Source organism: Lithobates pipiens, unplaced genomic scaffold (genome assembly GCF_037356315.1).
Source record: "Lithobates pipiens isolate NorthernLeopardFrog02 unplaced genomic scaffold, aLitPip1_a1.2 Scaffold_30, whole genome shotgun sequence".
Taxonomy (NCBI): Eukaryota; Metazoa; Chordata; class Amphibia; order Anura; family Ranidae; genus Lithobates; species Lithobates pipiens.
In genome coordinates, this window is record NW_027507791.1 from 40,952,735 (window position 1) to 40,973,831 (window position 21,097).

General features: G+C 40.2%; 1 protein-coding gene across 1 annotated transcript in view; it reads left to right on the forward strand.

The window, feature by feature from the left end:
• The window catches only part of LOC143942692 (NACHT, LRR and PYD domains-containing protein 3-like), a 235,938-nt gene extending 215,144 nt beyond the window's left edge, over positions 1-20,794 (forward strand). Inside the window, exons 18-22 of the mRNA XM_077464073.1 lie at positions 5,801-5,965; positions 8,520-8,681; positions 11,762-11,926; positions 16,273-16,437; positions 19,487-20,794. Coding sequence (XP_077320199.1) covers positions 5,801-5,965; positions 8,520-8,681; positions 11,762-11,926; positions 16,273-16,437; positions 19,487-19,571 — 742 coding nt within the window. The 3' untranslated portion in view covers positions 19,572-20,794. The remainder of the gene's footprint in view (positions 1-5,800; positions 5,966-8,519; positions 8,682-11,761; positions 11,927-16,272; positions 16,438-19,486) is intronic.
• The last annotated feature ends 303 nt before the right edge of the window (positions 20,795-21,097 follow it).

Consider the following 21,097-nt stretch of genomic DNA (forward strand, 5'->3'; position numbering starts at 1 on the left):
GTGGACACTCTTTACGTCTAGAGGAAAAGAGATTTCATCTTAAATACGGAAAGGTTTCTTCACAGTAAGAGCTGTAAAAATGTGGAATAGACTCCCTCCAGATTTGAGCTGCTGCTTAAAGGGCGTTTTTTTTGAATAGCGCAGTTTTTTCTAATTACTATTAATGATTGCTAGCAACCAATCACCTGCTAGTTAACTTGGCAGCTACCGCTGTCCATCCGGAGCTGTACTACCTCCAATGTCATTCTCCTGCCATCCATGCAGAGCTGTCCTGCCACTGATAACAACTCGATAAGGATGACAGCAGTGAGGGCAGCTATTCAGGATCCTAAATGATGGGACTGCGGCTGGGCCGGATGAAACAGTGACTGGGGCCAGTCCTGGACCGCGGCACGCTTTTTGGTGATGTCTGAACTAGATGGACTCTTTTCAACCTGACTAACTATGTAACCCCTCCTCCCATCAGCTTATCTGGGAACGTTGTTTCTATTGACATTAGTGTAACTAGACCCTTAGACATTCTCAAAATAAAGATAGTGAGTCCCATCTTTCAGGGATACAAAGTTAAAATGGCATTTACAAGTTACATGATAGTGTATTTTGTGTAGTTACAAAAAAAATCTAAAAGTTTTAAATATTGTTAAAACAACTACAAGAACTCTTTTTTTTTTGATTTTTTGATTTTAAGCTCCACAGTGCAGTTGTCACATATCTGATATGACCAGAGCTGTGTGGACAGCAACAGAGGAACAAATGCAGATAAGGTGAAAATATATAATTTATTAAGATAAGAGAATAAACACAACCGCCTCCAATATACTACAATGTGCAACCAAACAATCACCAACAGAAACCCACAAATACTAACAGACAAATATATACAAGTAAAGGGGAATACCGGAATCATAAACAGGGCCAGGCCAGGGTCGACAACGAGGGTTCAGCAGCTGGGGATGGAAGACAAACAGGACAAAGAGAGGATGGATGGATCACAGGAGGGACAGATCAGGTACAAGGCTCAGAGTCCAGAGTTCAGGAAACGAACAGGTTCACAGCTTCACAGGTTCACAGCGCAAGGAAGATACCAAGGCAAGGCATCAGTGTGTCTGCCGGGTACTTATACACACCTCCTGCAATTACTCAGGTGACACGTAATTGCAGGAGATGATGTCGGCCCCACACTGCCAGGAACCACCCGCTGGTGGACACCAGTACTGCGGCCCAAGGATCATAAAATACTATCAACAGGGGAAGGCTCCCCAGGCAGTTCCAGACTGTCAGGAGACACCTGCTGGTGGACCACAGTACTGCACACCAAGTGTCAGACAGTATCATCAGCAGGTGGAACCTTTCCTGACAGCAGTGCTAGTCGAATCTCCTGTGAACAACAAACGTGAACTGTGAAAATACAGCACACAAAAAAGTGCACAGAGGGTAAAGAAATGGCCAAACCTGTGAAGAGGAATGGTAATCATGAACCCCCTGGGGTGCAAGGCTCCTGACTAGAGCAAGGTACTGATTGGTCTACTTAAGCCAATGCCAGGGCATCCCTGCGTCTTAGGCACAGCCAAAGCTGGTCCATCAAGTGCTTGGTGAGGGACTCTCCTGAAGGGGTCCCTTCTGGTTGGGGAGAGGTAAAAGACCTGAACGCCACAGAACCTCTCCCCAAAATCAGTACAGCCCTGATTACTTCTAGCAATCACTAACATGGATACAAATCATGTTCCATACACAAGGAGATTATAACACAATATGAGTCATATATGAATAAATTATACCTCCAAACATGTAGTGCAAAAATATTTGAAAAATCATTTAAGTAGCGCTCATAACAATGTAACAAATGTGCAAAGTGAAAATATTCAATTTATCACCCGGTGATGCAGTGATATAGAGAACTAAAAGTCCATTAAACAGAATGTTGAAAATCACAAAAGGGAATCAATCTTCACAAACTCCTTCAGACTTCCACTACACCAATGTGCTCGTGACACCTCGCCCAATGGAAACACACTCACTGGCTGATGTTGCCTCCCACTTTCGTGTTTGGCAAAAAAGCAGTATAAACCCCCTCTTGGGTCTATCCCTCAATCATTCCAGGCAAGGCTTATCCATATGTAAAAAGTAAAATACAATGCTCCACATAGCGTGATACAGTTTAAAAATGTATTCAAACAACTCACACATCACTTCAATATATCAACTCACATGTTAAATAAAAAATGCCAGCATCAATTGAAATAATCACAGCAAACTTTCACCAAAAGCTCGGGCGTTGCACTGCGGTTATAGTGGAACTCAAAGTGTGCCTTATAAGCTCTCACCACTTCCCAGCCACTGCTTCCGATAAACTGAACTAAGCATGAGCATCATTCTCTTTCTGTCAATGGCATTAGTGTCAAATATTTTTGCAGTACACGTTTGGAAGTTTAATTTATTCTTATAAGCATCATTCTCACTAAAGTAGCAGCTTTGTTTCTTTTACTGATATCTGCTTTTGATTTTCAATTTTCATTTCACATTTTTTATTTTCACTGATAGTTGTCACTGATTATTTATTGGCGCAGTGGGGACAGTGCATTTTTGGAGGGCTATACTCATTGCCAGCAGATTAGGAACAATATGAGTCATGTCAGTGGTATTCTGTGTTCATCCTGTGTATGGAGATATCTCCATCTCTACACATGGATGACAATATTGGGGTGGTCTACTCCATTAGAAAAATGTTTGTATAAAGTTCTATTCACTGAAGTTTTATAACGTGATCTAATATATATGATTCCAATAAAGAGAAATGAGCTCCATTCATGTAGAGAATAGTTACATTCATTCCTGGGGGAGAAATTATTTTTCTTTTCCTAACATTCTTCTCTTCTTCTACAGATTGGATGATAATCACCTGACAGACAGTTCCTGCCCCCACCTGGCATCTGGAATAAGAAATAACCAGACACTGAGGACACTGAACCTGTCTAAGAACAATCTGGAGGGTCCTAATTTCAGGGATCTGATGGAAGCTCTGACAACAAGCCGGATAGAGAAATTAGAGTGAGTATAACAGGACTATAATATTCTGGGACAGTGTACATTTAAAACATTCCATGATAAGCCTGTGTATGTGCAGGATCTTAAAATTGATCATTGTGAGATTAGGAAGCTGGAAGAGCAGGGCCCTCCTGTACCTTTTGTATTGAAGTGTACTGTAATTGTGTTTCCCCCTATACATTTTAAAGCACTGCATAAACTGTTGGCACTATATACATTGTGTATAATAATAATAATAATGTGCATTTTGTTACGATTCATTTTTTAGTTGTCAGCATTCCAAAAATACAAGGAATGGAAACTAAGAAGTGTAAGAGCGCAATCAGGGCTGCTAAAATAGACCATGAAAGACACATAGTGGAGAAAAGTAAAAGAAAATCCCAATAAATGTTTTAAATACTTTAACAGTAAGAAAGTGAGACCAGAGCATTTTAGCCCCATAAAGGATGCTGAAAGGAATTTAGTTAAAAAAGTCAAAGAAAAGGCAATGGTTTTAAATTAATTCTTCTCTTCAGTTTTTACAAAGGAAAAAGAGGGAATATAGTAACCAAGACTGTAATGTTAATAACACTAGAGGTCGACCGATATATCGGCCGATATTTGCCGTTTTTAAAATAATCGGCATCGGCCGATTGTGCTGATAAAAAGCCGATTTAGAACTGCAGCGGGACTTTGAAATGACTTCTGTAATAGAAGTCAGTGTAAGTTGCCTGAGTCATCATAGAAACACTTTCCTCCTCTCTGGGCAGGCTGCCAAGAAAAGAACAGAAAGATACAATGTTTACACTTGAATGAATGAAGTCATCTCAGTGTGTAGAAGTTCTCAGTTTAACCATTTAAAGACTAAATCTTTTCTGACACTTGTTGCTTACAAGTAAAAATCCTGTATTTTCTGCCAGAAAATCACTTAGACCCCCCAAAAATTATATATATTTTTTTAGCAGAGATCCTAGGGAATAAAATAGCGGTTGTTGCAATATTTTATGTCACACGGCATTTGCACAGAGGTCTTTCAAATGCATTTTTTGGGGGGAAAAAATACACTATTTAAAAAATAAAAATAAAATAAAATAAAATTTTTCGTCCAAAAGTTTTGACTACCTGTTTTTATTTAATATATAGGTTTTTTTTTTTTATCTAAATCATACATACAAGTAAACTGATTGGAGGTTTGTTTTGTTTAATAAATGTTTAAATGTAAGAAATTTTCTGTATCACTTATGAAGGCTGCTTTCACACTGGAGCGGGCAGGCGTTGATGGTAAAACGCAAGTTTTAGCGGCTCTTTACCATCATTTTAGCGGTGCTATTTGGCTGCTAGTGGGGCGCATATAACCCAGCTAGCGGCCAAGGAAGAGGTTAAATGTGCCCATGAAGCACTGCTGCCAAAACGCATCGGCAGTGGTGCCCATTCATATTAATGGTCAGGAGTGGTAGAGGAGCGGTATACACCACTCCAAACGTGCTGCTTGCAGGACTTTTTTTTTTTAAGATCCTGACAGCGCATCGCCTCAGTGTGAAAGCACTCTGTCTTTCACACAGACTGCAGGGCAGCCATTTTGCAGGCACTTTACACGCACTATTTTTAGCCCAAAAGCGCCTGAAAAACGCCCCAGTGAGAAAAGTGTATTAGATCAAGGGGGATTAAAAATAAAAAATAATAAATAAAAAAGGAAAAAAATAAATAAATAAAATAAAATCGGCCTAACATATCGGCCCAAAAAAATCGGCATCATATATCGGCTATCAGCCGCCATGATTTCTAAATATCGGCATCGGCATCGGCCAGAGAAAAACCCATATCGGTCGACCTCTAAATAACACCTCACAGAATGTACCCTTGTGGCTAACAGAAGCCAGTATCAGACATAGACTTGAAAAAACATATCCCAAATAAATCACCATAAACCGATAACTTACACCCGAGGTTCCCTAAGGAACTCAGTCAGGTGATAGCTAGACCATTGTTCCTATGGACAGTTTACTGACTGGAATGGTAATGGTCGCTGATTGGAGAAGAGCCAACATGTTACCAATATTTAAAAAACGAGATATATCCCTGAAAACTTCAGGCCAGTCAGCCTTACATCAATAGTCTGCAAGATATTGGAGGGGATGATAAGGGATTATATCCAAGAATTTGCTGATGAAAATGGTATCATTAGTAGTAATCAACATGGATTCATGAAGGATCATTCTTGCCAGACCAATCTATTATCATTCTATGAGGAAGTAAGCTGCCATCTAGATAAAGAAAGGCTTGTGGAAGAGGTATATCTGGATTATGCAAAGGCATTTTATACAGTTCCCCATAAACGTCTACTTTACAAACTGGTCTGTTGGCATGGACTATAGGGTATGTACCTGGATTGAAAACTGGCTACAGGGGCAGGTCCAGGGGGTGGTGATAAATAGCGATTACTCAGAATGGTCTGGTATGGTAAGTGGGGCCCCCCAAGGATCTGTCCTGGGACAAATCCTGTTTAATTTATTCATAAAAAATCTAGAGGATGGGATAAACAGCTTAATCTCAATATTTGTGGATGATACAAAGCTAAGTAGCTAATAACTTCACAGCAAGATGTTGGAACCTTACAAGATGACCTAAATAAAATAATGAGGTGGGTAACTACATGGAAAATTAAGTTTGAATGTTGAAAAATGAAAAGTAATGCATTTGGGTGCCTAAAAAAATTCATCCATTCCTGGGGGAGAAATTCATTTTATTCTGGTAACATTCTTCTCTTCTTCTACAGTTTGTCCTCGAATCACCTGGCCGACAGTTCCTGCCCCCACCTGGCATCTGGAATAAGAAATAACAAGACACTGAGGACACTGGACTTGTCTACTAACAATCTGCAGGGTCCTCATTTCAGGGATCTGATGGAAGCTCTGACAACAAGCCTGATAGAGGCATTACAGTGAGTATAACAGGAAGACAATAATTCTGGGACAGCTTTACATTTAATGCACTGTGTGATATTCTTCTGTATGGTCATTTCAGTGTCTTCACCCAGCAGGATTAAGGGATATATCACACAGAACAAGAGGAAGGCTCTTACTATGCCCCTTAATGTCAATAATTAATGGTCTTACCACTCTAAGACATCAGCAATGGTTGAGTAAATCTCCAGTGCTGCACACCATTACCAGAATTGGATGTGACATCACAGCCATAGGATTATGAAGAGTACCTTCACCTGTATCACACATTGATACAGTAAAGCAGTTTCGTGAACAAACTTTGTAAATCGTCAACTGTTGGTATTAATATTGAAAATATGACTGATCATGCCAAAAAAATGTCTTTCTTTAAGAATAGTGATCACATGAAGCCATTTATTATCACATAGTCGTTTGGCTCCTGTTAAAATCCTAATGATAACAGAAATCACCCAAATGGCCCTGATGAAAAGTTTCAATCTCCTGGAATGTTTGGCCTTGGTACAGACACACAAGGTGACACACAAAAGTTAAAATGGCAATTAAAGGTTAATTTCCCACATCTGTGGCTTTTTAAATTGTAATTTGTGTCTGTGTACAGTATACATAGTCAATAAGTTAGTTAGCTCTCATGTGGATGCACTGAACAGGCTGGATACTGAGCCATGGGGAGCAGAAAAGAACTGTCAAAAGACCTGCATAACAAGGTAATGGAACTTTATAAAGGTGGAAAAGGATATAAGAAAAATATCCAAAGCTAAGAATATGCCAGTCAGTACAGTTTAATCACTTATTAAGAAGTGGAAAATTTGGTCTCTAAAGGCATGGGGAATCTTGTGAAAATTAATGAAAAGGTAAATGCAGCAAGTTATCAGAAAATACTGGCAGACAATTTGCATTCGTCTGCAGTAAAGCTGCACTTTGGACTCTCTTGGACTGCCCAGCACAACATTGACTCTAAGCACAAGGCAAAGTTGACCCTCCAGTGGTTACAGAAGAAAAGGTGAAGGTTCTGAAGTGGTCATCGCAGTCTCCTGACCTTAATATCATCAAGCCAATCTGGGGAGATCTTAAACGTGCGGTCCATGCAATTGACCAAAGACTTTGCATGACCTGAAGGCATTTGCCAAGACAAATGAGCAGCTATACCACCAGCAAGAATTCAGGGCCTCATAGACAACAATTACAAAACATTGCATGCTGTCATTAATGCTAAAGGGGCAATACATAGTATTAAGAACATGAGACAGACAGCGACGACTCCACCCCACATGGGAGACAGATGGCTGTGTCTTTTCAAGTAGTAGGACCAAACAGCTGCTTTCACAGCACCCCCCCCCCCCCCCCTGTTGATCAAGAGAATCAACACTAAAACTGCTCTCTTCTTGTCTATAGCTGGATGTAAAGCATCCAGCCCTTCCCAGATGCAGAGCATTAATCCTTTTATAAAGCATTCTGCAGCACCAGTGTGGGGGGTGACCAGTGACACTCCAAATGGACAGCAGCATAATCCTTGCCAGTGTATTAGGCAGATCAGCTGGTACTTTTCAGGAGCACTGGCTGTACAAGTTGTAAGACAGGGAAGCTTCAAGCCCTTATTGACTATATGTAATCACATAAATTATTTATAAAACAGATTTACTGCAGAGCTGCAGACTTGGAAGCATACAGCTACAAAAGTGAAATCCCCCCATCCAATGCTCATGCCAGCAAAAAAACATTCCTGCAGCCCATGCCATCCCTAAACATTAGGATCAGGATGGACTTCTAGCAGCTCATACAACAGCATGGATGATCAGGCAAAATGCTGAGTTTGTGCTTTGCAGATTCTGGCACTCACCTTGAAGAAGCTGCTCATTATCGTTGCCATGCATAACCAGCCAGTGCAGGGAGCGCACAGCCAATGGTGACAGCAGGGGATCCCTGCCAGGACCAGCCAGGATTATTTAGAAGCAGCCCTCCTCGTGTTCCAGGGGAGGAAAATGATGCAGCACTGCATCTCATCCCTGGAGAATTCCAGCAAGCCTGGATCGGGAAGTCAGCCAGCAATGACTAATCGCAGTCCTCTACCATACACCCAGTGGATCACACTTCATACCAGCCTACATGTCATCTCTACATCCATGCACAGCCAGGCAGAGTGGCGGCTGGTGCTCCCAGATCTCCCTGTACATCCCCCCCTCCCCGCCGGGGCTAATACAGTCACTTCTCCTCTTAGCCAATTGGGTCTTAGGACCGGCTTCCTGATTGGCCGGACAGAGAAGCAGGAAGACAATAGCGAATATAAATTTTCTATTGTCACATTATTGGTTGGGCTTAGGGCGCAGTGCTCTTTGGCCCGAGCCCACCATTATTTGAAGCCAATTTTTATAAAGGCTGGGATAAGGTATAGGATTTACTGACATTTTATAAAGTGATATAATATAAATGATTCCAACAAAGAGAAATGAGTTCAATTCATGTAGAGAATAGTTACATTCATTCCTGGGGGAGAAATTCATTTTCTTCTGATAACATTCTTCTCTTCTACAGTTTAGATAGTAATCACCTGACAGACAGTTCCTGCCCCCACCTGGCATTTGGGATAAGAAATAACCAGACTTTGAAAACACTGAGCCTGTCCTGGAACTATTTGAAGGGTCACTGCAGTGATCTGATGGAAGCTCTGACAACAAGCCGGATAGAGGAATTACAGTGAGTATAACAGGACTGACTGAGGGTCATGCTTGTGGCTGGGTGTCATGCTTGTGGCTATCAGAGTCTTGTTATGCCTCATGGGAATAGTAGTTTTGCAACAGCTGGAGGTCTGCTAATTGCATATCCCTGTTCTATATTAATATTATTTTGAATATGCAATTTCTATATCAGGCTGAAGCTAAGGGGGAACTAAAACTACATTTTACATTCTTCTTTTACAATAAAGATTGGATAGGTTATAGAATTTCCTGGAGTTTTGCAAAGTGATCTAGCATAAATGATTTCAATAGAGATAAATGAGCTCTCTTCATGAAGAGCAGGGTTTGTCAACAAGTGTTCCTTGAAACCTTGGGGTTCCTCCAGAGGTGGGTTGTTTTCCACTGGTCAACAATGTAAGACTGGCCTACTCCCACTCCCCACTCCCCAATCCCACGTCTTCTCCCATCAGCAACCAATGTATAGGGCTACTACACTGATTACCGATATAAGAAGGTACTTTGCCATTGACCACCAATGTAAGTGTCAATAAAATTTTCACTGTTGATGTTTCTTTTCTGGCCACAAACATTATTTCCTCCATTTCATGTATGTCCTAGATACACCACATCCTTTGATCTTTTACAGTGCCTTGAACATTTTTTTATACCCCTTAGAATTTTCTACATTTTTCATGTTACAACCAAAAAAGTAAATGTATTTTATTGAGATTTTATATGATAGACCAACACAAAGTGGCCCATACTATAATTGTCAATTGGAAGTAAAATGACAAATGGTTTTCAACATTTTTTTGCAAATAAATACAGTGCTGTGAAAAAGTATTTGCCCCCCTTCCTGGTTTTCTATTTTCTTGCATATTTCTCACACTTAAATGATTCAGGTCATCAAACTAATTTTAATATTACACAAAGATAACCAGAGTAAATCCAAGATGCAGTTTTTAAATTATTATTTCATTTAGTAAGGGGAAAAAAAGCTGTTCAAACCTGCCTGGCCCTATGTGAAAAAGTAATTGCACCCTCCCTTGCTGAATCATAAATGAACTAAGAGTAACCACAATTTTTTGGAAAGCTGAGTTAAATTTCACTTGCCACACCCAGGCCTGATTACTGCCAGACCTGTTGAATCAAAAAAAATCACTTAAATAGAACCTGTCTGACAAAGTGAAGTATTCTAAGCAACACATCATGCCGTGAGCTAAAGAAATTCAAGAACAGATGAGAAACAAAGTCATTGACATGTATCAGCCTGGAAATGATTACAAAGCCATTTCTAAGCCTTTGGGATGCCAGTGAACCACGGTGAGAGCAATTATTTTCAAATGGAGAAAACTTGGAACAGTGGTGAACTTTACTTGGAGTGGCTGGCCAACCAAAATCACTCCAAGAGCACAACAATGACTCATCCAGGAGGTCATAAAAGAACTCAGAACAACATCTAAAGAACTGCAGGCCTCACTTGCCTCAGGTAAGATCAGTGTTCACGATTCAACAATAAGAAAGAGACTGGGCAAAAATGGCATTCATGAAAGAGTTCCAAGGCCAAACCCACTGCTGACCAAAAAGAACACAAAGGCTCATCTCACATTTACCAAAAAACATATTTTAGGCAAATATTTCGTGGACTGATGAGACAAAAATGTATCTTTTTGGAAGGTGTGCATCCCATTACATCTGGCATACAATTAATATAGCATTTCATAACAAGAACATCATACCAACAGTCAGACATGATCGTGGTAGCATGAAGATCTGGGGCTGCTTTGCAGCTTCAGGACCTCGAAGACTTACCATTATTGATGAAATCATGAATTCTGAGCTCTACCAGAAAATCTTAAAGGAGAATGTCCGGCCATCAGTTTGTGTCCTCAAGCTCAAGTGCACTTGGGTTATGCAGCAGGACAATGATCCGAAACACAACAGCAGGTCCACCTCCAAATGGTATAAACAAAGCAAAATTTAGGTTTTGGAGTGGCATAGTCAAAGTCTGGACTTCAATCCAATTGAGATGCTGTATCATGACCTTATACAGGCTGTTCATGCTGGAAAACCCTCCAATGTGGCTGAATTAAAACAATTCTGCAAAGAAGAGTGGACCAAAATTGCTCCACAGCAATGTGAAAAGCTCATTGCCAGTTATCGTAAACCCTTGATTGCAGTTGTTGCCACCAAGGGTGGCACAACCAGTTATTGGGTTTAGGGGACAATTACTTTTTCACATATTTTTTTCCAGCTTTTTTTCCTTAATAAATGAAACCATCATTTAAAAACTGCATTTTTTTATTTACTCTAGTTATCTTTGTGTAACAATAACATTTCTTTGGTGATCTGAGTCATTTAAGTGTGACAAATTGCAAAAAAAAATAAAAAATCAGAAAGGGGGCAAAAACTTTATCACTCAAGTGTATATGAAAAGGGTGGCATGCATTTGTATTCAGCCCCCCTGAGACAATACTGTACCTGTCTGGTGTGTTCTTCGGCCTTCATGATGCGGTTTGTTCACTAAGGTTCTCTAACAAACCTCTGAGGGCTTCACAGAACAGCTGTATTTATACTGAGATTAAATTACACACAGGAGGACTCTATTTACTATCTAGGTGACTTCTGAAGACAATTGATTCCACTAGATTTTAGTTAGGGGTATCAGAGCAAAGGAGGCTAAATACAAAGGAACGCCACACTTTTCAGATATTTATTTGTAAAAGATTTTGGAAATCATTTATCATTTTCCTTCCAATTCACAATTATGTGCCACTTTTTGTTGGTCTATCACCTAAAATCCCAATAAAATGCATTTACGTTTTTGGTTATAACATGACCAAATGTGGAACATTTTAAGGGGTATGAATAGTTTTTCAAGGCACTGTATGTATTATTATATTTACAACATGCTGGCCATGAAAATGTGCCATGAGCTAGAGATGTAATAATTTTGCAAGGGTTCCCCAAGACATGAACATTTTTCCAAGGGTTCCTGTTTATTGAAAAAGTTGAGAAAGGCAGATGTAGAGGATAGTTCATTGCTTTCTAGGGGAGAAATTCCTTTTCTTCTGATAACATTCTTCTCTTTTTCTACAGTTTGTATAATAATCATCTGACAGACAGTTCCTGCCCCCACCTGGCATCTGCAATAAGAAATAACCAGACACTGAGGACATTGGACCTGTCCTGGAACAATCTGGAGGGTCCTCATTTCAGGGATCTGATGGAAGCTCTGACGACAAGCCGGATAGAGGAATTACAGTAAGTATAACAGGATTGACAGACAATATTTCTGGTAGAGTTTTATATTCCATACACTGTCTGATAACCATGTGTAGGATGATATCAGTGTCTCCACCCATGTGCAGGCTGAATATTGGCTGGTTCAGCAGAAATCATCCGACATTCAGCGCGCTTTAGGATTTAGGGATACATAGCACGGTACTGGAGGGGCTCCATACAATGCCTCTTAATGCCAATAAATAATAATCTCTCTGGCTTTATTATCCCAAGATGGCAGAGGGTGGTGGAGTAAACTCCACTGTTGACAACTTTATTCTATTAAATTTTAACTTCACCTATATGGCAAATGTGATAAAATAAAGCAGCTTAGTGAACACATTGTGTAAATGGTATATACAGTATTACCTATTTTTTAGGTATTGTTTTTTGCCCTTTTGTACCATGCTGGATAGTGTTGCCCCTTTTGAGATCAGAAATGTATGTAGGATCAGAAATGTATGTGAGTGCTCCAACTCAGGAGGTTCCTGAGAGCAAATTTACTTTTAGTGTGAGAGGTGCTGGTTTACCCATAACCATTGGGAAGGGGCCTGTCGGGAGTCCTCACTTATGTATCACTATGCTACTCTGTCTGACAGGTATAAAGGGTCACTGTATTTTTCTGTTGAGCTTGTTGCAGTATTGTCCATCACAGTCCAGTATGTGGGTTAGAATTTTAAGAATATTTCCTGTACTATTGTTGTTTTCCACTGTGCCTGTTATACTTGTCTTTGCATACCATTAACTTACCGTTGCATTTATCCCTTAAGGCTTTTTTTGCTTTTTTTTGTTTAAAGCCTGTCAAACCACACAAGGGGTGTCAATGAGTTTTGGGCAAGTTGGGTGGTTCATTGCAGGTGGTGGACAAAAGAGCACAATTTTTAGTGATTCCTTGGAGGGTGAGCGCTAGGAGTGGGGGCTTGTCCAGGGTTGCTGTCTGGTCCTTTTACACTAGCTTCCTATCAGTGAGTGTTCATGCAAGACATGAAAATGGACTAAGCCAATATCTACGCTTTGCTAGAGTAGAGTAGAGGTAGGAAATTCCAGCCTGCTTCTATGATGAGAGCTTGCATATCACAAGTGACGAAAAGTTGCAGGTAATTCACCTGAACTCACCAGAAAGTCATTTAGAGTTCTAGCAAGATGTTGCCAGATCCAGATCTGGTTAAAGCAGCCTCCACTCCATCAGGATTTTCTCCAGTGTTTTGCTCCATGAATGCCAGAAGACTAGTTGAAAGTTTTGTGAAGTGCTCATTTGCACCTATCAATATAGATACTAAAGCTGTGGATTTACCCCTGTACAATCAGTAGAAGAGAACTTTAACACTTGTGTCAACCAAGTAGTACCAAGCTGTGTAAGAATGGGAGGTGCCAGACACCATAAAAAGACAGAGAATTAAAAGTGTGCAAGAGCCTGCTTAAAGATGTCACTTGGAATCTAAGAAGAAATAAAGCAGGCTGCACTGCTAAGGAAGCCTTTTGAGATCTACTGAAGAGTGGAAAACTATGCTGAACTGATATATCTCTTTGAACACACCAATCAAGAAGAGGGGGAGAAGTTGTCCTCTTTCACGACACACCTGGACAAGATTCTCCACCAGGGCATACTGAAGGGTGAAATGGAGAAAGACACAACAAGTAAAGCCTTGCTGACTTGGGTTCTTAAAGGGATACAACCTCTAGACAGCATAATGTCTTAGCTTTGGACAAGACATCAAAGTAACCCCTTTACCTATTGCAAGATAATTAAGGCAACCTGGTGGAAATGTGAGGGTGGAGTTGTGATACCTGGGACACCACCTGCTGTAGAACAAAGCATGCTGTATTCCCAGAAATTAAATAAGTCTTATTCCGATTAGGCCTATTATCTCTGACTAAAATTGTCCTGACAATTTTAAACTGCTGTATCTTCTTCTGAGGTTTAGCTAAAAAAAATTCTACAGCTTTGGTCATGTCACTTACCTGTAATGAAGTATAGCCCATACTGTGCAAACAGCTGGATTCTGGATAAATCTTAATTTTAGGGATGCCTGTGCTCCTTTTGTCCCTGAACTTCCAGCACTACAGTGGTTAACAGCTTTGGGTCTTCAAAACAGCTGCACAGATGGTCCGACAGGGACATACCTCTCCTTCCTCTTCCACCACTTGGAAATTTTCTTCTTGATTACACCATTTGTAACAAAATCTGTGAATGGGGGAGAAAACCCTGGGCTGATCATACTCTCCCCATTCACATATCATGTGCTCTAAAACCTGGATCTATCTTACAGCATTGATGTTGCATCTCCAGATGTGTAAGCTGCCCATTCCATATGCACTAAGAGATGCAGGCTTTTAAACTGAGCACTGATAACATGTCAGAAGGTTCCTCTCCTCTTTAGACATGACATTGTTGCCAAAAAGAATATCAAATTTAAATTCGTCTGGCCACAGAATAGGTTTCCACTTTGCAACAGACCATTAAATTAACTTTGGGCCAGGGAAGACGGCGGTGTTTCTGGATCATGTTCAGATATGAAAAAGGGGAACCACAATACTTAAATGCTACCTTATATCAAAGCTGCTCCCCAAACCAGTGAACAAAGCACTGTGCAATTAGATAAATTAGGTAATAAAAGAGTGATGGGGGTGCTGGGTGATAATGTGTAAAACCCTTATATGACATGGAAATAAAGTGAACCTGTGTATAAAGTGCAACAATAAACTTTACAACAAACAATAAACCAAGGGTTAAAGTGAACATGTGCTTATTGTGCAATATTGAGACCCATATCGGATATGATAAAGTGGTCAAAAAGTTAATCAATAAAATTTGATGAAACTATAAAACATCCATAATATTCAACGCTGTATCTTAAATTAATAGACCCAAATCAAAAACAAAAGGGAATCCCTTCAGTGTATGTCTATAGGGACCACCCAATGTGCTCAGAATTAAAAATGGTCACCAGATGGTTGTGACCTCTTTAATTAAAAAAAGATCTAATGCGCTTTTGGGAAATCCTGGAATTGGATACCCTATGTTACCAGATGGATCTTCAGTGATATGACCTCCTCTCCACCAATGTTCCCATGTGGAAAGACAAAAGAAAACTACATAGTGCAATACTGTATTTTATTTTTAAAACTGCATATACATAAAAGATGTCTGCTTACATTTGTGGGTGCCTAACCTGACACAGAGGATAGCCTGCAAAATTGTATGAGGGGACCTCTTGCCGCTGGGCTCGTGTCCTGAGCTGGCGTGTGTTCCACTTGTGGATAAGGAGAAACCGGAAGCTGGTATCCAGAATTGATGTGACCATAAACGCCTAGACGTACATTTTGTAGTTAATACGTTATCAGAAGCAGACTTTTGAACTGGGCACTGATAACAAGCCAGAAGGTCCCTCTTTAGTCTGGTGACACCACACTCATGGTTGCCAAAAAGTATGTCAAATTTCAATTTGTCTGGCCACAGAATAGTTTTCCACTTTGCAACAGACCATTTTAAATTACTTTTGGTCCAGGGAAGATGGCGATATTTCTGGATCATGTTCAGATATGGCTTCTTCTTTGCATGATAGAGCTTTACCTTGCGTTTTTGGATGGCACGGCAAACTGTCTTCACTGACAGTGATTTTTGGAAGTATTCTTAAGCCCATGCAGTGATGTCCATCACAGAATCATGTCTGTTTTTAATGCAGTGCTGCCTGAGGACCCGAAGATCACGGGCATCTGATATTGTGTTTTAGCCTTGTCCCTTGCGCACAGAGATTTCTCCAGATTCTTGGAAATTTTTGATGATGATGTGTACTGTAGATGATGATATCTTTAGTCTTTGCAATTTTATGTTGAGAAACATTATTTTGAAATCGTTCGACAATTTTTGGAAACAGCTTTTCACAGATTGGTGAACCTCTGCCTAACTTTACTTCTGAGACAATCTGACTCTTTAAAATGCCCTTTCTATACCCAATCGTGTTACTGACCTGTTGACAGTTAACCTAATTAGTTGCAAAGTATTTTCCAGTTCTTCCTTGTCAGTATCACTTACTTTGCTTTTTGTTGCCCTGCCCCAACTTTTTTGAGACAAGTTGTTGCCATCAATTTCAAAATCACTTTATTTTTTTCTTAAAATTGTGCATTTCCTCAGTTTAAACATTTGATATGTTTTCTATTTTCTATTGTGAATAAAATATGGCTTTATGAGATTTGCATATCATTGCATTATGTTTTATGTAGATTTTACACAGTGTCCCAATTTTTTGGAATTGGGATTGTAGTTACATTCATTCCTGGGGGAGAAATTTAATTTCTTCTGGTAACATTCTTCTCTTCTTCTACAGTTTGAATAATAATCACCTGACAGACAGTTCCTGTCCCCACCTGGTATCTGGAATAAGAAATAACCAGACACTGAGGACACTGAACCTGGCTGGGAACAATCTGGAGGGTCCTCATTTCAGGGATCTGATGGAAGCTCTGACAACAAGCCGGCTAGAGGAATTACAGTGAGTATAACAGGACTGACTGAGACAATATTCTGGGGCAGTTTTACATTTCATACATTTCATACACAGTACCAAAGGAAGGCTCGGTGCCAATAATTACTCATTTCTCCAGCTTTACCACCCCAAGTTATCAGCAGCGGTGGGGTAATTCTGCAATTCTTTACACTGCTCAGAAAACATTTGTTAGAAATGTGACAATTATACAAGAAAGGCCGCGCTTATGGAGTAGGTCACAGTCAAACAGCGATATATGTGAATGCCTGTACCTCCCCCAAGCTATATTGATATTGTATTACTAGTTTCAGTTTTTATGAGGTATGAAAATGTAGAAACTACATATGTGAAAGTTGGATGTTGGGATATTATAGCAAACACATATTGGGTTTGCACAGAGTCTATAGGGAAGATAATAAGGTTATATAGGGTTTGAGGTAGCGCCAGTAGCCCATTACCATTATTCAATTTGTTAGAAATGTGATGCAAGAATGTTACCTCATTATTTTTTATTTGGATGTATTTTTGTTCTCTATTGCTGAAATTTAGATGGATGTCATGAGAATCAGGCTGATCTCTCAACAATTATGTCCACATAGACACAGAAATACATTGTATTTAAAGAGGTTGTAAACCTTAAAAAAAATTGCATTGCATACTACTAGCTCATTATGAAAAACTTACCTTAGAACTATGCCCTGCAGTGCCGCCCATACTCCACTCCCACCGCCAACATCTTTCACCGGAGTTACTTCCTGGGTTTGCGGGCTCTGGCACTGTGATGTGCATGCGCGCAGGAGCTGCTGGTCGCAGCACGGGCCTTAAAAAAACTGCACCAGCGGGCTGTTTCTTCAGTGCGCATGTGCCAATGACGTTGGCAGAAGCACATATAGTGAATATCTCCTAAACTGTTCAAGTTCAGGAGATATTTAAAGTACCTACAGGTAAGCCTTATTATAGGCTTACCTATAGGTACAAGTGATTTAAAAGAGTTTACAACCACTTTAAAGGTCCATTAGGAATATCAGCACATGAAGACTCTGGTCTGAGAACAATTTTAAGAACCCATACAAGCACATGGACCAAAATGTTATTTACAAAGTGCTAATTTTAAAAACAAAATGGTCATTCTAAAACTTATTTTATTGGTATAACTGATCATTGGAATGAGCTTTACGTTAGCTGTTCTCAGACATCTAAACATCTAAGAGAAAATGACTCTAATTTAGTTCAATCTGTATGATATTGGGTTGACAGATGAATATGTTCCATTTATGACATGGATTGAGGGGCATGTGGGCTGTATCCCGGTTACTTACTGACCTCTTCCCACAGCTTGGAGCTACCATTGTGAAGATAGATACATTGGTTACAGCCAAAAGGCGTGGATCCTGAAGAAGAAAGTGTTACTGTGAAACGCGTTGATCCATTACTCCAGTTTGGGAACTTGATTCATGCACCAGATTTTATCAAAATATACATGGCAGTCTGACTATTGTGTGATTTTTATTATTATTAGTTTTAACTATGTAGTAAGGATTTGTAAGATGCTGTTAGCAAAGTTGTAGTGTGCATCCTCCCTGTGACACTTTTTCCCATTTAAAGTAAGAGAGTGAAGGGGGCCCCACAGCAAGATTATATTTTGAAAAATTCCTGAAGTTGGGCTTTAACCCTTCCATTGTTGGGGTCTGCTCTCCAATTTCATTCCACAGCGGGCCCCATTCCTGCTGTCACAGTGGTGGAATGCAGGGTCCAGTTGTAAGTGCAACCTTGGCGACCCTAATAGTTCCACCACTGGCATATGCACTGCTGGTCTTTGCTAGGCCCTAGATACCTGGCAGACACAAGCTGCGCATAAGTGCAAGTACCATCATTTTAACCGCTTCGGCCCCGGAAGATTATACTCCCTTCCTGACCAGAGCACTTTTTGCGATTCAGCACTGTGTCGCTTTAACTGACAATTGCGCGGTCATGCGGCGTTGCACCCAAACAAAATTGACATCCTTTTTTTCCCACAAATAGAGCTTTCTTTTGGTTGTATTTGATTGCCTTGATTGAGGTTTTTATTTTTTGTGCTATAAACAAAGAAAGAGCGACAATTTTGACAAAAATGCTATATTTTTAACTCTTTTCTATAATAAATATGCCCCAAAAATATATAAAACAAAATATATATTTTTTAATCAGTTTAGACCGATATGTATTCTTCTACATATTTTTGGTAAAAAAAAAAAAATCGCAATAAGCGCATATTGATTGGTGTGCACAAAAGTTATAGCATGTACAAAATAGGGAATAGTTTTATGGCATTTTTATTATAATTTTTTTTTTTTTACTAGTAATGGCGGCGATCTGCAATTTTTATCAGGACTATGACATTATGGCGGACACATTGGACAATTTTGACACATTTTTGGGACCATTGGCATTCACACAGTGATCAGTGCTATAAAAATGCATTGATTACTGTAAAAATGTCAGTGAAGGAGTTAACACTAGGGGGCGATCAATGGATTAATTGTGTTTTGTGTTCCCTAGTGTATGTTCTAACTGAAGGGAGGAGGCGACTGTGTAGGGGAAGAGATAGATCGCTGTTCATACTCTGTATGAACAGACGATCTGTGACTTCTCCTCTCAGTTAACCAAAAACTGTGTTTATGCACAGAGATCCCGGTTTACCGTGTGCCTGGAGCGATCGCGGGAGTCTGGCGTTGATGGCAACCGCTGGGCAATCGCGTCGGCTCGGGGGGCGAGCAGCGGGCGCGCCCCCCCTAGTGGCCACAGGGCGAAGCCACGTTACATACTGTAACGTTGTTTTGCCCAGACGTGCCATTGTGCCCCAGTACAACTGCGGCGGCTGGTCGGCAAGTGGTTAAATATGACGACACAGTATAGGGGTGGAGAAGCCAATGCTTTCAGCAGTTTAGTCCTGCTTTAAAGTCATACAAGAAGGTGGTAGTAGGTTGGTGTAATAGGCATCCTGAAGGATGCTGGGAAATATTTTCTATATATATTTCTATATATACCTAATGACTGTTTATATCCTCCCTCCTAGGATCAGGAACCCTGCGTCACAAGAAACAATGGGAGAACTAAGAAAGCTAGAAGAACTCCGGCCAGGACTGAAGGTTAACATATAACAATCCCAGTGAAAGGGTCTCTGCTACAGCTTCGAACTGGAAGTGGGATTCTGAACGATAAAGAGATTGAGGTTAACACCTTGGCAAACCCGACCCAAGAGGGGAATCATAATATACCCAGAACAGGATGGGAATTAATTGTTGTTTAGTCCTCAATACCTGTGGGCATAAAGATATTAAAAAAAAACTCCACTCAAAAATGAACATTTCATATATAAACCGATTTGGGGAACACAGCCGCTCTGATGATTGGTTGTAACTGTTATGTCGGTGTATATTTTGCACAGCTGGCTGCCTCTTTTACTAAACGCCTATGACTGCCGGAATCCTTATTTTTTTGAATGGACCTGAGAGTCGTCAAGAGGTAATACAGGCCAAAACGATGAAGAAACGGCAAAAAGGAGGCAGATTTGTAATAAATACTGCCACTGAGGATTTTTTTTTTTAATGATTTATTGTTACGTTTTGAAAAAAATACCTTTTTGGAAACATTGATATTCTAAAGAATTTTGTATTGTTACATGACGTCATCACGTCCACACAGAAGCGTGGGTGAATTGTTTACTGGCAAAGACTGTACAGCTTGGCGTGTGTAAACACATACCGTATGTACCGTAAGTGTAATTTTATACATATAAACCACTTGCCGACCGCCGCTATACGTCGGCACAATGGCAGCGGTGGGCAAATGGGTGTACCTGTACGTCCCCTTTAAGAGCCGGGGGAAACCAGAAGGCGTGCGCGTGCTCCGGCCGGGTACAGCGCGAACATGCCCGCGGAACCGGCGGACTTGATGTGCGCTGGTCTCTACCGGCGATCGTGTAACGGAGCCTCAGAATGGGAAAGTGCCTATGTAAACAAGGCATTTCCCCGTTCTGGCTTGTGTCATGACAGAGATCACCGCTTTCTGTCATCAAGAGCAGCGATAGCTGTCATGTGACTTGAAGCCCATCCCCCCACAGTTAGAATCACTCCCTAGGACACACTTAACCCCTTCATCGCTAGTGGTTAACCCCTTCCCTGACAGTGACATTTTTACAGTAATCAATGCATTTTGTATAGCACTGATCGCTGTATAAATGACAAGATTTGTCCACCATAATGTTGCAGTCCCGATAAAAATCGCAGAACGCCGTCATTACTAATAAAAAAAAATAATAAAAATGCTATAAAACTATCCCCTATTCTGTAGACGCTATAACTTTTGCGCAAACCAATTAATATACACTTATTGCGATTTTTTTTTTTTTTTTTTTTTACCAAAAATATGTAGAAGAATATGTATCGGCCTAAACTGAGGAAAAAAAAATAGTTTTTTCATATATTTTTGGGGGATATTTTTTGTTTATAGCGCAAAAATAAAAAACGCAGAGGTGATCAAATACCACCAAAAGAAAGCTCTATTTGTGGGGAAAAAAAAGTCAATTTTGTTTGGGTGCAACATCGCACGAATGCGCAATTGTCACTTAAAGCGACGCAGTGCCGAATCGCAAAAAGTGCTCTGGTCAGGAAGGGGGTAAAATCTT